The sequence below is a fragment of the Penicillium cinerascens genome, assembly GCF_028974065.1.
Source record: "Penicillium cinerascens strain IBT 15544 chromosome Unknown contig_1_segment0_segment0, whole genome shotgun sequence".
NCBI classification, from domain to species: Eukaryota; Fungi; Ascomycota; class Eurotiomycetes; order Eurotiales; family Aspergillaceae; genus Penicillium; species Penicillium cinerascens.
The window spans coordinates 2,117,386-2,132,358 of record NW_026695287.1 but is presented as its reverse complement, the minus strand read 5'-3'; the positions used below and the strand labels follow the sequence as shown (position 1 = coordinate 2,132,358).

Sequence of the window (14,973 nt, the reverse complement as noted above, 5' to 3'; positions counted from 1 at the left end):
ATGAGATGTACATGTACATCTGCACGAAAATTTCCAAGGACATTTCTCATGTTAGATCAGATCTGTATCAGCAAATCGGCCATGATATTCATTCTTTAATCGTCCCTCCGACTCCGGCGAGAATCACGGTCTCGGTCATGTCGAGATGAATGAGACGAGTGCCTTGAGCTGCTGTACTTGTCGTCGCGGTGTCGTCGCTCGCGGTCACGGTCCCTGTCCCGTCGAGAGTCTTTATCATCATCGCGATCCCGTCGACGATCTTTTTCACGCTCGCGATCCCGGTCGCGATCGCGATAGGACCGGTCGTCTTTGCGTCGATCGTCGCCATCATAACGTGAATGCCTGGACGAATGGCGGCCACCAGAAGAGCTCCGGTCTCTTCGCGAAGACCCAGTCCTCCGATCAGAGCGATCGTCGTCGTAGTCACGCTTGCGATAGTCTCGATCCCGATCACTATCACGCCCACTCTTCTCCAAGTTGCGGTCTCGTCGTTCACGCCAGTCGTCCTTGGCAGGCTCAGACTTGGACGCTTTCTTGAGCTCTGCGAGCTCCTCCTCTGTGACATGCTCGCCCGTGTTCTTGTTCCGCATCGTAACTGGCATATATACACCTTCGGTATTTCCATTTCCATTTTCCTCGCCCGCCTTCCTCGATGCCTTGCGCATGGCTGCTTTTCCCCATGCGCCGAATTCAGCTTCGGCACCCTTTCCACCAGTTGAGTCCTTGGCTCCAATACCCAGGAAGCCAGGACGTCGTTCTGGGACACGAGGCTTGTTCGCACGGTCCACATTGGCGGAAGACCCGTAGTTGGCCCGTCCTATAGATTGGCCGTCTTTCCAGCCCATTCCTCGGAGAAGCGCAGCTCCGAATTCCTCGACCGGGATGGCGTTATATTGGTCTAAGGTGGCAGGTTCTGGGCGAGATAACACGTCTGTTCTGAAAGAGCTCGTCTCATCGTAGCGGCCCGGTGCTTCGTCCTCGTCATCTCGAGGCTTCGATGACTCAATAATGAGATCCGACCTCCGCTCCGTCTCACCTTTGCTCTCACTGATCAATGCCTGCAGAGCAATCTGGTCGTCCGTGAGGGGTTTGGTCTCTTCAACGGGTTTTACATCCGTCATGGGTTGGTCTTCGTCCGCCGCACCGGTCTTCCCTAGGTCTGCGAGCTGATCCGCAAAACTGAGACCGTAAGCCATACTCGGCCTCTCCGTCTCAACCGCGCCGCCACTAGGAACCTGTCCATTTCGTTCGGCCTCTTGTAAAGCCTGGACCTCGCGTGGCAGTAAATTCTTCTTGCCCTTCTTCACATTGACACCTGCTCGATCGCGCCAGTTGTTTTTGCTCGTGACCGGGATAACAAGCGGCTCGTTCGCATCATTGAGAGCCTTTCCGTCGGAAGAAATAGCTCCACCAGTGAGGGTATCAAAGCCAGACACTTCCTCGTGGATGGGGGCGCTTTCTTCTTCGTCGGACGAGTCGTCACCATGACCAAGTTGGTGCGGCCGGCGCGGGAGAGCGTGGCTCTTGCTAGCTGGGGGTCGCCCGCGACTCGATTGAAGGTTGAAGGCGGTTTTCTTTGCGGGCGGTCCGTTTGAACTGGACGACAGGGAAAATGACTTGGTAGCAGGCTGGCCGCCACCGTTGCGGTCGCCAGGGGCCTGCGATGAGGACATCGCGACAGCAAGAGATTTGGAGAATGAAAAATGTTTGGGGGGCAACGAGAGTTCGAAGGTTTGATACGAGAGCTCCAAAGCGGTGGCAAAAGCGGAGCCGAAGACATGCACCCTGCCAGCCCGAAGGCAACGAAAGACATGGAATTTGGATGTATAGATTAGGCACTTTGCTACTTCGGACTACGATATCTATGATAGAATGGTTGGAAGAGGCCAAGGTTGGAAACTAATCATACAATTCATGTTCGTAAAGTTCCCGGTTTGCACCGAACCCGAAGTTTTCGCCGTCCCATGAATAATACATGCCCAAATCCAAAAGTTCGCAGTGCTGGTAAGAAGGTAGCCAGCGCCATATCTGATCTGAACTGGGTAATTGGTTCGCACAGGCGTAGAGAGACTCGACAGACACAGGCGTCAGGGGAAACAAGAGTAAAAGCAAGGTGCGCCACCATCCCGGACCACCGATAAAAAGGAAAAGGCCGAGGCAATAAATCGGAGTAAGAGGGTAGTGAAAGGGTATATACAGTGGAAGTAGAAAAGGGTAATAAGAGGTAAGGGTATAAAACAGGACCATCGAAAAGACGGGTCTTTAGCTGGTCGCTGTCTGCACTGTTGGAGGGTGTGGGCTCTTGCTAGAGCCCTGCACCGCGCCAGCTTGGGCGCTGCCGCTGCCGCTGCGTTGAGTTTGGGGGGTCGCGCTGCGACTGGTTTGAGGAACTGCGCCGTTCATGGCCGGCGAGCTGGTGACATTGACCCGGTTCTGCTGGTTGGCCTGAGGAACCCGCATCATTGGAGAGAAGCCTTGGTTCTGGGGAACCTGCATTGCCAGATTGCCATTGGGCACGCCGGGCTGAGGCGGAGTTTGAAAGTTGCCATCATGCGGAACCTGATAGTTGGCCTGAACGTTTCCCATGCCACCTGCAGCTGCGTTCATGGCCGCTTGCTGGGACATGCGCTGCTGCTGCTGTTGCTGATACTGATTGAGACGGTCCGTCGCCAGTTTGTTCACCTGTTCTGGAGGCAGATTCGGGTTGGCCCGCTGGATCTGGTTTTGATAGTTGCTAATGGTTGGCACAACCCCGCTCGAGAGAGGGTTGGATTGACCCATGCGAGGCGACGGGGTCGACACACCTTGTGGTGTGCCACCGTGGAACGACGGGCTCTGCATTCCTCCCTGGGCTTGCATGGCAGCGATCATAGCAGGGTTACTGGGACCGTTCGGCATGTTAAGGTTCGGAGAGTGCGATCCTTGTGCAAACTGCTGGTTATGGAACTGTTGCTGCGCTTGCTGAGGCTGGCTTGTCTGCTGGGGGATCTGCTGAGGTTGTTGCCGTGATTGCAGAAGACGCTGCTGCTCCTGCAGCCGATTCGCTTCCCGAATCACCCGCGCGTTATCCGGGGAGGCTTGCATTGGCACCCCAGGCCTCGCGCCAACACCCTGCTGGATTTGACCCTGTGGCATAATTTTCATCGCCATGGCGTTATTCTGCATTTGACCACTGACGGGTGTCGTTCCAGCAGGCATGCCTTGCATGGGCTGGGTGCGGTTTTGATTGACAGCGACACCTGCCTGCATACCATTAGGCACCCCATTGGGCATACCTCCGTTGGTCGAGTTGGGAGGCAGATTGTTGGGAGTTCGACCCTGGGCATTCATCATTTGCTGCTGCTGCTGTTGGTTTGGCATTTGACCAGCACGTTGAGCGGCGAGGTTAGCTCGCTGCTGAGTGATCATTTGCTGGCGGTAAGCCTCTTGCCGCTCTTGCAATTTCATTTCCCGCTCATGCTTGAGACGGCTGAACTCTGCTGGTGACGAAATAGGAGGCTTGGGCTGGTTAGCCTCGTTAGCCTTCCTCAAAGAGGCAAGGTGAGAAGCATGCTGCTGCTTTTGCAGCATTGTCTCACGCTTTTTAGCCAGCTTCCGCATAGCGTCAAGCAACGCAAGATGCCTCGAAGATCTCCGACGATCCACGCGCAGAGGCTGAGTGGTTCGTCGGCGAACAGGCTGTTGGACTTGGCCGTTATTGGCGGCTTGTTGCTGTTGCTGTTGAGCAGCCTGCTGTTGCGCCAACACAGTTCGCTGAGCCGTCTCAAGACGTTGGTGATAAGCTCGGAAGTACTGCGTCTTGGACATATCCGCAGGAAGTCCCTCCAGGCCCACCCAACGCTCAAAACACTCCCAAGGTGTCCTCCTCTCGGCTCCAGAAGTAAATAACGACGGCGAAGTCAGGCAGCTAGAGATGAGGGACCAGTTGTAGGAATACTCCTTAACCAGGCGGCGAAGTTCATCATCTTCTGCAATGGTCCACTGCGACGACTGTCGAGATTCGAAGAACCCAACAGACGGCATCGGATGCTCGGTGGGAGGCCGGAAGGAATGGCCGGGGTGAATACGGTCGCGAATGTGCTTGTTCTCAGGTCGAAAGAGGGCCACATTAGTCTGCTCCGGGGGAATCTCAGTGATGCGGTGATCCAAATCAGAAGTATATTGAGAGTAATCGTATCGGCTTCGTTTGCGAGGACGCTCGTCGTCGTGGAAAGTGATCTTGGTAGAGGCAAACTTCGACACGGGAAGAAGCTCTGTTTTCCAAACCGAATCCGGGGGTTGTTTGAATGTTGGCAATTGTGTCTCGGGTGCGATGCGAACAGGTTCGTAGAGCGGAAGCTCATCCAGCAATTTCTCGGCAGCAGGGGTCATGTCGATTGAGAAATTAAACTCGTCAGAACCCAAAGAAAAGATGGCTGCCGGGGCGACTGTATCATGCAGATCATGGCGTGGCTCATCGTTAAAGCCATCGCTGACCGATTCCTCTTCGGCGGATGGGACGAGGTCTGGCGTCGGGTGAGATGCGGCAACTGCTTCGTCGCCAGTGTCCTCCGAAGGTGAAGCCACATTCCTGGAGATATCCTGGATTGCGGTGTTTGGTGCAGGAATCTTCGCATTGACACGAAGCAGCGCTTTGTGCTCCTCGTCGCTGTTGACGTACTCCGCGCACCAATCAGCACAACTCTTTGCTGCCGCAATCTTCCATTTTCGTTCTTCGCGGAAATCCGTTCGCATCCATTTCATATGGTCAAGAAGCACATCCCAGTGGCTTCCCTGGCGAGGGGGTTCCATAGACCGCTTCATCTGGCGGAGAGGCCAACGGTTCGCATTCTGAAGTGCATAGATGCGACGCAAAGTCCGGCAGTCCATTTGCTCCTGGTATTCGAGCAAATGATTTGAGGTCGACAAAGTCTTGTGGGCGGATGTAAGGAGAGTGTTCAGGTGGCTACCTCGAGGAGGAGCATAAGCCCTGTTCAAAAATAGAGTGAACAGATAGTCCTGCTCCTCATTCACCTTTGAAACCGCATGGCTCGAGTCAAGGTGGATGAGATCCAATGAGTCGGCCTTATCTTGCTGGGTTGGAGTCTGCTTGGGGAAAACAACTGTCGAGAGCCTGGTCCTTTCCTTCTCTCGATCTTTGCGATCCTTGAAGCGCATCCGTGCAACGCTGTCGGGCGTCTCGTCGCCATGGCTTCGGTCGTGTGCGAAGGCTTTCGGTGTCTCTCCAAGAATTTCGGAAACAGACTTATGGCGAATGGCTCCGGACGATACTCGAGTGGTCATGCGTTCCGGTTGTGTGGAGCTGGGATGAGTAGATGGAATGCTGGCGGGCTTCTTGTTAGGTGTCTCGAGAGCATCGCCAGCAGCCTGAGCTCCTTCGGGAAACTGCTCAGTTGGTGATAAGCTAGCCGTTCCATCTGGGAGTTTAGACTCGGCAGGCTCGACAGCGGGTTCTTGATCGACATCCATTTCATCCTTATCAGTCCTCGGATCAACGCTTTCCTGGATGACTTCGTTCGACGAAGGTAACCCGGCATCGCCCATGCTTTGCCCGCTCTTCTGCTGCATAGATTGTGCTTCTTCCAGTCGCAATTGTTCATCGGGAGTCGCAGGGACCAGGCCTGGACGCGCGTGTGTAGATCTAGTCTGTTTAGGACTCGAGCGACCGATTTTACTGACATCGGTCACTTCCTCGCCGGGGCTCGTATCGGGTGAGGCGACAACTGGAATGGGTGTGTTATTTGAGTAGGGATCGATAGAGGAAGCAGGCGAGAGAGGTTGTTCGGCGTTTGATGGGCCTAGAGTAAGAGAAGGTCGAGAGTCGTGTTTCTTTCGGGGAAGAGATTGAGGGATATCGAGGGATGGTGTCGCGTTCGTCGCAGCGGATCTCGCTGCCCCAGGAGAACCCTTGACTTCTGCTCCATCGCGGGCTTGGGAGCTGAGTGGAGTCTGTGGCACCAATGCGCTCGCCTTTTGGTCGTCGGTTTTGTTGGATGGCGCAGTCGGTGCAGACAAATCCGCGCCCTGAGAGACCTTTGGGCTGGTCACTGACGCAAAGGATGCCTGCGCATCCTTTGTAGTTGATGCGACACCGGGGGCTGCGGTCCCGGGTTTGGACACGACGGGCGTTCCCTGCGGACTGGCTTCGGTCGCAAACGAAAGAGCGGTGTCATCTACTGTCGGTGGCGGCGTGATGCCAGCGGCAGGGTGAGCCTTGCTGTCGGAGAGTACAGACGCGACTGGTTTTCTGCTGGGAGAACGCGCGCGCGCATGGGTGGGAGATGGCAGAGTAGATTCGTCGAAGTACCGACCTCTGTGGATAGTATGAGCATCGACATCGCGTAATTAATGTCGCGTGGGAATTTCCATGACAATGAAAGGTGTCAGAGAGAGCAATGGGTAGTAGGGACTCACTTGGAAAGGTCGTTGGCGTCGAGAAAAGCCTGTTCCTTCTGCTGATAAAGAGCGTCGGCGGTCGCGCCCTCAAAACCCACGGTCGCATAATACAACTCGGTCAGTTTTCGCTTGCGCGACAACAAACAGTTTCTGGGTGGAAATTAGCGATAAGTTCATCATAATACACCAGAAACTGCTCGGAAACGAGTTTTCCGGAATTAATACTCACGCGATCTCATCGTGCTTAGACCGGAGAAGCTCGTCGCGGAGCATGAGGTCTAACTCGGGAACACAGCATCCGATTAACGCGGGAAAAAAGGGAATGGATTGACCGAGGTCATTCAGACAGAAATAGTCGCAGTACGAGATGAAATCGGATGTGGATGGCGCGTGAAGCGATGGAGAGCAGGGAAGGGAGGGGAGGACTTTTCTGTACGGGTTGGCACGGGAAAAAAAGGGAAGCGTTCGGGGGGAGAAGTTGGTGGAGGTATTGTACTGTAATGTTACCAACTCCTGGAAGTGTGGGCATTCTTTAAACTTCTTGAGATCCTTCGTATATTCAACTATATAATGTTTGGCGATGTATTTGGGGTATCTACATCCGTCCGTAGAGTCTACGGTCTGTCTGACACTGTATTCATGTGCTGGCTGCTGTGTGGCGGCACCCTCAATTGGCGACCGTGAGACGCGTAAGTAACATGTAAGCATTCGCATTCCGACGAGGCCGCTTGCGATCACGGCCTTGGTGCCTTGGTGCCTTACACTTTATGCCTCAGGCACAAACAATTCTCAGGTGTCAAGGCCTCCAGGCTCTAAGACACATTGGTATCCACTCCTATCGATAACCCGCAGAAAAACGCTGCAAAAAAAAAAGCCGCCGCTCTCCAGCTCACCTTGACTTCTCTGTGTCCATCCCCCATATCGCCCAAAACAATGGCCAAGCGCAAGAGAAACGATCCTCCTAAGGAGGACAAGTCCACCGAGAGCCCCGCCAAAACCGTCAAGTCCGCTCCCACCCCGTCACAAGCTCCAGATGCTGCTGTCACGGTTCAAGTAGTGACCGGCTCGTATGAGCGCGTGTTGCACGGCTTCACGGCTGGTATTCCTGCTGCCAGCTTCAATACCATGAAGGACACTTCCAAGGGCTCGACAAACACTGTTCAATGCGTCGATACCTTCTTGTTTGAGGCCCATGGATCTGCAATTCGCTGTCTGGCGCTCTCCCCGCTACCCAAGGCCACCGACTCGCCGGACGCCCAAAAGGTCATCATGGCCAGTGGCTCCACCGATGAGCGCATCAACCTCTACTCGCTGTCCGCTGCCCCTCCTGCCGTCAACGACGAGTACCCTTCTGTGCCAACACTGGCCGGAAATAAAATTCTCGAGAACCCAAAGAACCGCGAGCTGGGATCCCTGTTACATCACACCGCCAGTATCTCCTCCTTGAGCTTCCCCTCCCGCAGCAAGCTACTTGCCGGTGCGGAGGACAATACTATTTCCGTCTCCAAGACCCGTGATTGGACTGTGGTTTCAACCATCAAGGCGCCTAACCCAAAGGTTCAAGGCCGCCCCAGCGGTGACACTGCTCCTCCAGGAGCTGCGCCGTCGGGAGTTAACCACTTTGCGGTCCACCCAAGTATGAAGTTGATGGTTAGTGTTGGCAAGGGCGAGAAATGTATGCGGTTGTGGAATCTGGTGACGGGCAAGAAGGCAGGAGTCCTGAATTTCAGCCGAGATTTGTTATCAAGTGTGAAGGAAGGAAAATGGAGCAGTGGCGAGGGCAGGCGCATCGCATGGAACCCCGCTGGAGAGGAATTTGCAGTTGCTTTTGAATGGGGTGTCGTGGTGTTTGGCATTGTAAGTTGCTTCTGATTGCTGGAGCATTGTTTCACTTGCTAATCATTTGACACAGGATTCGACTCCCAAGTGCAGGATTTTGCCGAGCCCACGGAGCAAGGTCCACCAGATGAAATATGTCTCTATGCCGGAGGGTGAGCATCAGAAAGATGACATCTTGGCCGTTTCCACAGAAGACGGCCGTGTCATCTTTTATTCCACTGCCGAACTCAAAGACGCTGAGGAAGGCGATGATTCTGAAATCCCCTACGCTTCTCCGTTGGCTCAGATTGGCGGTAAACAAGTCGAGCTTCCTGGTCGTATCAAGGATTTTGAGATCTTAAGCCTGGCCGATCAGGCCAAGGAGATTCGTGACGACTTCTTGGTCGTGACCGGTAACTCTGACGGCGTGGTTCGCATCTGGAAGATTACTGGAAAGGATCTTGTCCCAGCGAAGCAGTCCAAGGATAAGGATACCATCCGCCAGGTCGGCAACCTCTTGACTACCTACGAGACTGGAAACCGCATTACATGCATGGCATCCTTCGTCATGCTTCCGGCGGAAGATCCATCCACGCTCTTTGATTCAGACGGTATAGACGAGGATGAGGAAGAGGAGGCAGAAGAGTCGTCCAGTGATGACGACGAGTAAACGCTCGCCAGACCTATATGTGACCTTTATACCCATTGTACTGTTAGACCGAGATGTAATTCGATCATAAAAAGTGAGCATAGAGCGATTTTAAGAAGTGAAATTTCACTGCCATATAACCACCTATATAGGAAATAAGGAAATAAATGTTCGAGTTGTTGACCACGGCCTCGAAGTTGGTGCGGCCGCGATGTCGACAAATTTTTCCCGACACAACGTGACTCACACGGGTCACGATCTGTACCTTGAAAAGATCCAGCGAGAACTACAAATAACATAAAACATAGTTATAAGAAATCTGAATAGCTGGTGTTGCAAGCCGTAAGCCATTTTTGCGTAGAAGCCAGACACCGCCCGGTCGCTCTCCACTGCACAAAACCCCCACCACGCCCATTCTTTCATTATCATATCGCCCACCAGCAATTTTCATCCGACGCTTCAACTCCACCCTCCACCACCCCCGTCACCTCCTACCCTGTTTCCACCTTTCCAATCCGACGGACGAGGCTCGCTTTGAATTTTTCCAACATGGCGACCAACGGTGACTTCTCCGACGAGTCGCAGCCCGGATCCCCAGTCCTCGACGCCAACAATGCCCAGGACTTCGACGACCAGGAGCCCCTCGACCAGGGCGAGAAGCCCCTCAAGTCGGCAATGAAGCATACTGAGGCCCCTGTCGCCCCGAAGCGCCCTGAGCTCCCCGAGCAGCCTAACCCTGAGACTCTGGATCTTTCGAAACTCACGCCCTTGTCGCCCGAGATTATTGCTCGCCAAGCTACCCAGAACATCGGCACAATCGGTCACGTCGCTCGTGCGTCGCTTTCTTCCTGGTCTTTGGTGGAATATTCGCTAACTGGTCCTCGCAAAAATTAGACGGAAAGTCCACACTTGTCAAGGCCATTTCGGAGGTTCAGACCGTGCGCTTCAAGAACGAGCTCGAGCGCAACATTACTATCAAGCTCGGTTACGCCAACGCGAAGATCTACAAGTGCGACAACCCCGCCTGCCCTCGCCCGACATGCTTCAAGAGTTACAGCAGTTCGAAGGAGGTTGACCCTCCGTGTGAGCGCGAGGGGTGCGAGGGCCGCTATAGACTTCTTCGCCACGTCTGTGAGTGATATCGTTGAAGAATGCAAGTGGGAATTTCTCCCGAGTAAATTACTGACAGATATCTTTGAAGCTTTCGTCGACTGCCCCGGTCACGATATTCTTGTGAGTTTTCCACATTGGAAAGAAAAATCCAGTTCTAACAGATTCTAGATGAGTACCATGCTTTCAGGCGCTGCTGTCATGGACGCTGCGTTGTTGCTAATCGCAGGAAACGAAACCTGCCCTCAGCCTCAGACCTCCGAGCATTTGGCTGCCATTGAGATCATGAAGCTCCAGCACATCATTATCTGCCAGAATAAGGTCGACCTTATGCGCGAGGACGCCGCCCTGCAGCACTACCAGTCCATTCTCAAATTCATCCGAGGCACAGTCGCCGATAACTCACCAGGTAACTACCAATAGTTCTTGATCTTGAAAACGAAACTGTACTGATTATGGCAGTTATCCCCATCTCCGCCCAACTCAAGTACAACATCGATGCCGTCAACGAGCACCTCGTTTCCCACATCCCTATCCCCATCCGTGACTTCTCCGCCTCGCCGCACATGATGATCATTCGTTCCTTCGATGTCAACAAGCCCGGTGCTGAGATTGATGAGCTGAAGGGTGGTGTTGCTGGTGGTTCCATTCTCACCGGTGTCGTCAAGGTCAACGATGAGATCGAGATCCGCCCCGGTCTGGTCACCAAGGATGAGAACGGCAAGATCCAGTGCCGTCCCATTTTCTCCCGTGTCGAGTCCCTCTTCGCCGAGAGCAACCCGCTCAAGTTTGCCGTTCCTGGTGGTCTTATCGGTGTTGGTACCCGTATTGACCCGACTTTGTGTGAGTACCAGATGAAACGCTTCCCAACCCCTTCAACCCCAAATGAGAAAACCTCGAGAGATACGATAAACTCCACGTTGGCGGGGAGAGGACGCATACATTTTGTTTGATATTCTAGAACTTGCTAACATTCTCACAGGCCGTGCTGATCGTCTCGTCGGTTTCGTTCTGGGCCACCGCGGCCAGCTTCCCGCCATCTACACCGAGATCGAGGTCAACTACTTCTTGCTTCGCCGCCTTCTGGGCGTCAAGACTGCCGACGGCAAGCAGGCTAAGGTTTCCAAGCTGGCTAAGAATGAGGTTCTGATGGTCAACATTGGTTCCACCGCCACCGGTGCCAAGGTCCTGGGTGTCAAGGCCGATGCCGCCAAGCTGTCTTTGACCTCTCCCGCCTGCACAGAAGTTGGCGAGAAGATTGCCATCAGTCGGAGAATTGAGAAGCACTGGCGTCTGATTGGTTGGGCCAACATCGTTGCGTAAGTTTCACCGCGTGTGATATGGCTTGGACCCTGACTAACGAACGTTTTACTACAGCGGTAACACTCTGGAGCCTACTCAGCACTAAAGTTGCTTTTTGACGTCCAGTCCCGAGTTGGTCGGTCTGGGGAGAGGTCTGGTTGAGCGGGAGGTATTCCGCCAACATATTTCAACCCGCCGGCTCTCGGGTTCACGCACTGCGATTTGCAGAAAAGTTTTACGCTTACGACGAGTCGGAAAAGTGAAGGCATGACATTTACAGATTCCCCCGGCTGGATAGAGGAGGTTTATCGAAGTTCTACTCGATCACCTCTGCTCCATCGCCTGCTTCAAGCATACCTGGAGACATTTAAGTCCTAGAGTGCTAGCGGTTATGAGGTGGAGGATGACGCTGAGCTAGGATACGAGTCACGTTGACGAAGAAGAGGTGTACTTCTTTCTATATTTGTGTTCTAGGGAGTTGTATTGAAGAGGTTCTTGTTTCCATTTTCTACGCCTGCATGATCAAGCTCTGGAGCCCTACGTACCGGATTCCCTCCACTACTGTAAAATTGCGCAGTAGAAGTGAAAGTATATACAATGTTGTGAGCCCCTGATAGACGATCGCATAACAGACTGTAATACCCTAATCAGAGGGTATGGTAGACTATACCGTGGGTACCACCGGTTTGACGCGTGTAGCGTCTCGACTCGTAGATAAATATACCCAGTCTTTGCGTTTCCTAAGAAATGTCGGAAATGGTATCGGCATGATTATCCGAAAAATATAAATAATCTTAGTTCCAAGAAAGAACCTACTCATTATTAAAATTAGCACAGGATTTAAAAAGATCGGAAAGTATTCCAAGGTTGCGTGTCTCATCGAATGCGCAGGCGGCCCCGATTGCGAGATCTGACTAAGGCGGCGCGGGAATCACAAAGCAGCTTCTTTGGCCTCTTGACAACTCTCCCTTTTGACATTGTCGCGCATCTGCAATATGTGGATTCTCGAGGTAAGTCTTATGAAGGCATCGGCCATTTATTGTGGCTTCCATTGGGAAATACTCTCTCGAAAACCGCGTCCTGACAGGTGTCTTTTCTAGCAACTCGCGCGTCTTCTCGACCGTCCGCTCTTCCCATGGAAGAACGTGCTCGTGGGATTCTCCCTCGGGCAGTTCGTCCTTGAGGGCCTGCTTTCTCTCCGTCAGTACAAGGTTCTGCAGCGAACAAAGGCTCCTAAGGTCCTCGAGGGTGAGGTTACTCAGAAAGTCTTTGATCAGTCCCAGGTAAGAAGCATCGCAGAACACCAAGGGCGGACAGAAGGAAGCTTACAGGGAGGTTGTGAATACAGGCATATGGTCGCGCAAAGGCCAAGTTCAGTCTCGTCTCCGGTCTCTACGGTCAAATTCAGAATCTCGCGTTCATCTACGGCGATGTACTCCCCAAGCTTTGGAGCATCAGCGGACTCCTGCTGGCGCAGTATCTTCCCGGTCGATTCCAGGGTGAAATCACCCAGACGCTCGTGTTCATCTTCGGTTTCAACATTCTTAGCACTATCCTCTCGCTCCCGATCTCGTACTACCAGACTTTCGTGCTGGAGGAGAAGTTCGGTTTCAACAAACAGACGGTCAAACTCTGGGTGACCGACATGCTCAAGGGTCAGATGCTTGGAATTGTGCTAGGAACTCCCATTATCAGCGCTGTGCTCAAGATTGTTCAGAAGACTGGCAACTCGTTCTTCTACTACCTGTGGATGTTCGGTGTCTTCGTTCAGATCTTTGCGATTACCATCTACCCGATTGTTATTCTGCCTCTGTTCAACAAGCTGTCTCCTCTGGAGCCTGGTGAAATCAAGACCGGTGTCGAGAACCTGGCTAAGAAGCTGGAGTTTCCACTCTCGGAGCTGCACGTCATCGATGGCAGCAAGCGCAGTGCTCACAGCAATGCTTACTTCTACGGTCTGCCTTGGAAGAAGCACATTGTCATCTACGATACCCTGCTCGAAAAGAGCGAGCCGCAAGAGGTTGTAGCTGTGCTGAGCCACGAGCTTGGTCACTGGAGCTTGAGCCACACCACAAAGCTTTTCGGTATAGCTCAGGTATGATTCTATACATCTATGCCCAACCTTGAACACCTGCTAACCTTCCTTATAGTTCCACATGTTCTACATCTTCGCCCTGTTCTCCGTCTTCGTCAACAACAAGTCTCTGTACCAGTCCTTCGGCTTCATCAAGGAGCAGCCCATCATGGTCGGTTTCCTTCTGTTCTCGGATGCTTTGGCTCCCATGGACGCCGTTGTGAAGCTCTTGATGAACATTCTCAGCCGCAAGTTCGAGTTTGAGGCCGGTACGTCACATCTCAACTTTACAGTATTTCGAAGCCAAAATAATTGTTTCTGCAGATGCTTTCGCCCAGGGCCTCGGATTCTCTGATGAGCTTGCGTCCTCTCTTCTGAAGCTCCAGATCCAGAACCTGAGCACCATGGACGCTGACCCGATCTACGCCAGCTACCACTACTCGCACCCCATCCTTACCGAGCGTCTTGCTGCTCTCGGCTGGAAGGGTGGAAAGGTCACCAGCTCCAAGGCCGAGGACAGTGAGAAGCCCGTCAAGGCCGCTGATCGCGAGCTGTAGACTTGCATCGATTCATGGTGCCTTGGATATCTTTTATTAATTTCTGATATTGATGACGAACTTCCATGTCGGTGAAAAGCACGGGTGATAGAGAATGAAGATCGGAGGAGAGCAATAGGCTCAGACTTTCCGTTATGTATCGATTGAATAGAGTCAATCCGTCTATGATGAAAAACAACTTTTTTCCCAAACAGGAGAATGGATGCGGTGATCAAGATCCGAGCCAAATCGGCGCATATCCAGTGGCAGATAGAGGCCCAAAAATATACCATGAAGAGAAAACTCCGTCCCAATGCAACAACGCCCACGGCTCAAACAAATCCAAAAGACAAAACCTCACTCATCATCATCTCCCTCCGAATCATTTCCCTTCTTGGCCTTGGCCTTCTTCTCGGCCTGGCGTCTCTCCTTCTTCTTGCGCTTGCGTTCCTCCTTATCAAGAGATTGCTGCTCCTCAAACGCCCCGGCCTCCGTCTCAAACCCATCCTCAGCCATGTTGAGGTCAAGGACCTGCTCCTCATTCTCGCCTTCGTTCTGGTTACCGTTCGAGACTGCTCCGGCAGCGATATCCAGGTACTCCTCGCCGGGGTTCTGCTTGGCGACGGTCAGATCTGCACCCAGGACTTCACCGGAAAGACCGGCTTGCACGCGCTTCAGGTTGTGGAGGATGAGGTTGGGCGCCGCGGCGGTCGTCCGCGAGACCGGGCCGTGCTCGCTGATGCTGGCATTTGGTTGCAGAGCTGGGTCATTGGCGGCACGGTCCAGATAGGCGGCCAGAAAGTCGTGGGCGGCGGATTGGCTGATTGTCTTCGTGCTGTGCACGATTGTCGGCGGGAGGGAAGACGGGCCTTGGGTGGTCATCTTGGTGCTGGATGGCGTGCGATGGCCAACTATGATTTGTAGGTTTTGGGAGGTGAAGGGTGTAGTATAGGGCACTGCTTTGCGTTCGCAGCGTAGGGGATTGAGACCGGGGTCTTTGCGGAAATCGTCAAGAGTTGCAGCACTCGGCGCATCGCGACAAAAAAAGTTTCGCTGGCGCTAACCCCAATCAGGTAACATACTGGACT

At 53.2% G+C, this 14,973-nt stretch overlaps 6 protein-coding genes across 6 annotated transcripts; 3 read left to right on the top strand and 3 right to left on the bottom strand.

Moving 5' to 3' along the window:
* Window positions 1-95: 95 nt before the first annotated feature.
* Window positions 96-1,673, bottom strand: spp2 (spliceosome ATPase-activating subunit SPP2; the record flags this gene model as incomplete). The annotated part of the gene is made up of 1 exon (XM_058449409.1): window positions 96-1,673. The coding sequence occupies one exon, from the start codon at window positions 1,671-1,673 to the stop codon at window positions 96-98; it is 1,578 nt and encodes a 525-aa protein (XP_058311753.1).
* Window positions 1,674-2,262: 589 nt separating this feature from the next.
* Window positions 2,263-6,669, bottom strand: eaf1 (MYB and HSA domain protein; the record flags this gene model as incomplete). The annotated part of the gene is made up of 3 exons (XM_058449408.1): window positions 2,263-6,313; window positions 6,415-6,546; window positions 6,626-6,669. The coding sequence occupies 3 exons, from the start codon at window positions 6,667-6,669 to the stop codon at window positions 2,263-2,265; spliced, it is 4,227 nt and encodes a 1,408-aa protein (XP_058311752.1).
* Window positions 6,670-7,289: 620 nt separating this feature from the next.
* N7498_002345 (putative 60S ribosome biogenesis protein Mak11) lies at window positions 7,290-8,884 on the top strand (the record flags this gene model as incomplete). The annotated part of the gene is made up of 2 exons (XM_058449407.1): window positions 7,290-8,253; window positions 8,309-8,884. Exons 1-2 carry the CDS (start codon window positions 7,330-7,332, stop codon window positions 8,882-8,884), a joined length of 1,500 nt encoding a protein of 499 aa, XP_058311751.1. The 5' UTR covers window positions 7,290-7,329.
* A 528-nt stretch (window positions 8,885-9,412) lies between these two features.
* On the top strand, window positions 9,413-11,381 carry N7498_002344 (translation initiation factor eIF2 subunit gamma; the record flags this gene model as incomplete). The annotated part of the gene is made up of 7 exons (XM_058449406.1): window positions 9,413-9,695; window positions 9,758-9,994; window positions 10,065-10,096; window positions 10,145-10,382; window positions 10,436-10,816; window positions 10,956-11,292; window positions 11,351-11,381. The coding sequence occupies 7 exons, from the start codon at window positions 9,413-9,415 to the stop codon at window positions 11,379-11,381; spliced, it is 1,539 nt and encodes a 512-aa protein (XP_058311750.1).
* Window positions 11,382-12,258: 877 nt separating this feature from the next.
* N7498_002343 (zinc metalloprotease) lies at window positions 12,259-13,932 on the top strand. The gene is made up of 5 exons (XM_058449405.1): window positions 12,259-12,285; window positions 12,376-12,558; window positions 12,624-13,370; window positions 13,426-13,618; window positions 13,674-13,932. The coding sequence occupies exons 1-5, from the start codon at window positions 12,271-12,273 to the stop codon at window positions 13,904-13,906; spliced, it is 1,371 nt and encodes a 456-aa protein (XP_058311749.1). The 5' UTR covers window positions 12,259-12,270; the 3' UTR covers window positions 13,907-13,932.
* Window positions 13,933-14,242: 310 nt separating this feature from the next.
* N7498_002342 (uncharacterized protein) lies at window positions 14,243-14,767 on the bottom strand (the record flags this gene model as incomplete). The annotated part of the gene is made up of 1 exon (XM_058449404.1): window positions 14,243-14,767. The coding sequence occupies one exon, from the start codon at window positions 14,765-14,767 to the stop codon at window positions 14,243-14,245; it is 525 nt and encodes a 174-aa protein (XP_058311748.1).
* Between the last annotated feature and the right edge of the window lie 206 nt (window positions 14,768-14,973).

Coding starts and splice junctions, on each gene's coding strand:
- N7498_002343 (XM_058449405.1), top strand. Junction 12,559..12,623: donor AAGTCTTTGATCAGTCCCAG/GTAAGAAGCATC, acceptor TTGTGAATACAG/GCATATGGTCGCGCAAAGGC. Junction 13,619..13,673: donor CAAGTTCGAGTTTGAGGCCG/GTACGTCACATC, acceptor TTGTTTCTGCAG/ATGCTTTCGCCCAGGGCCTC.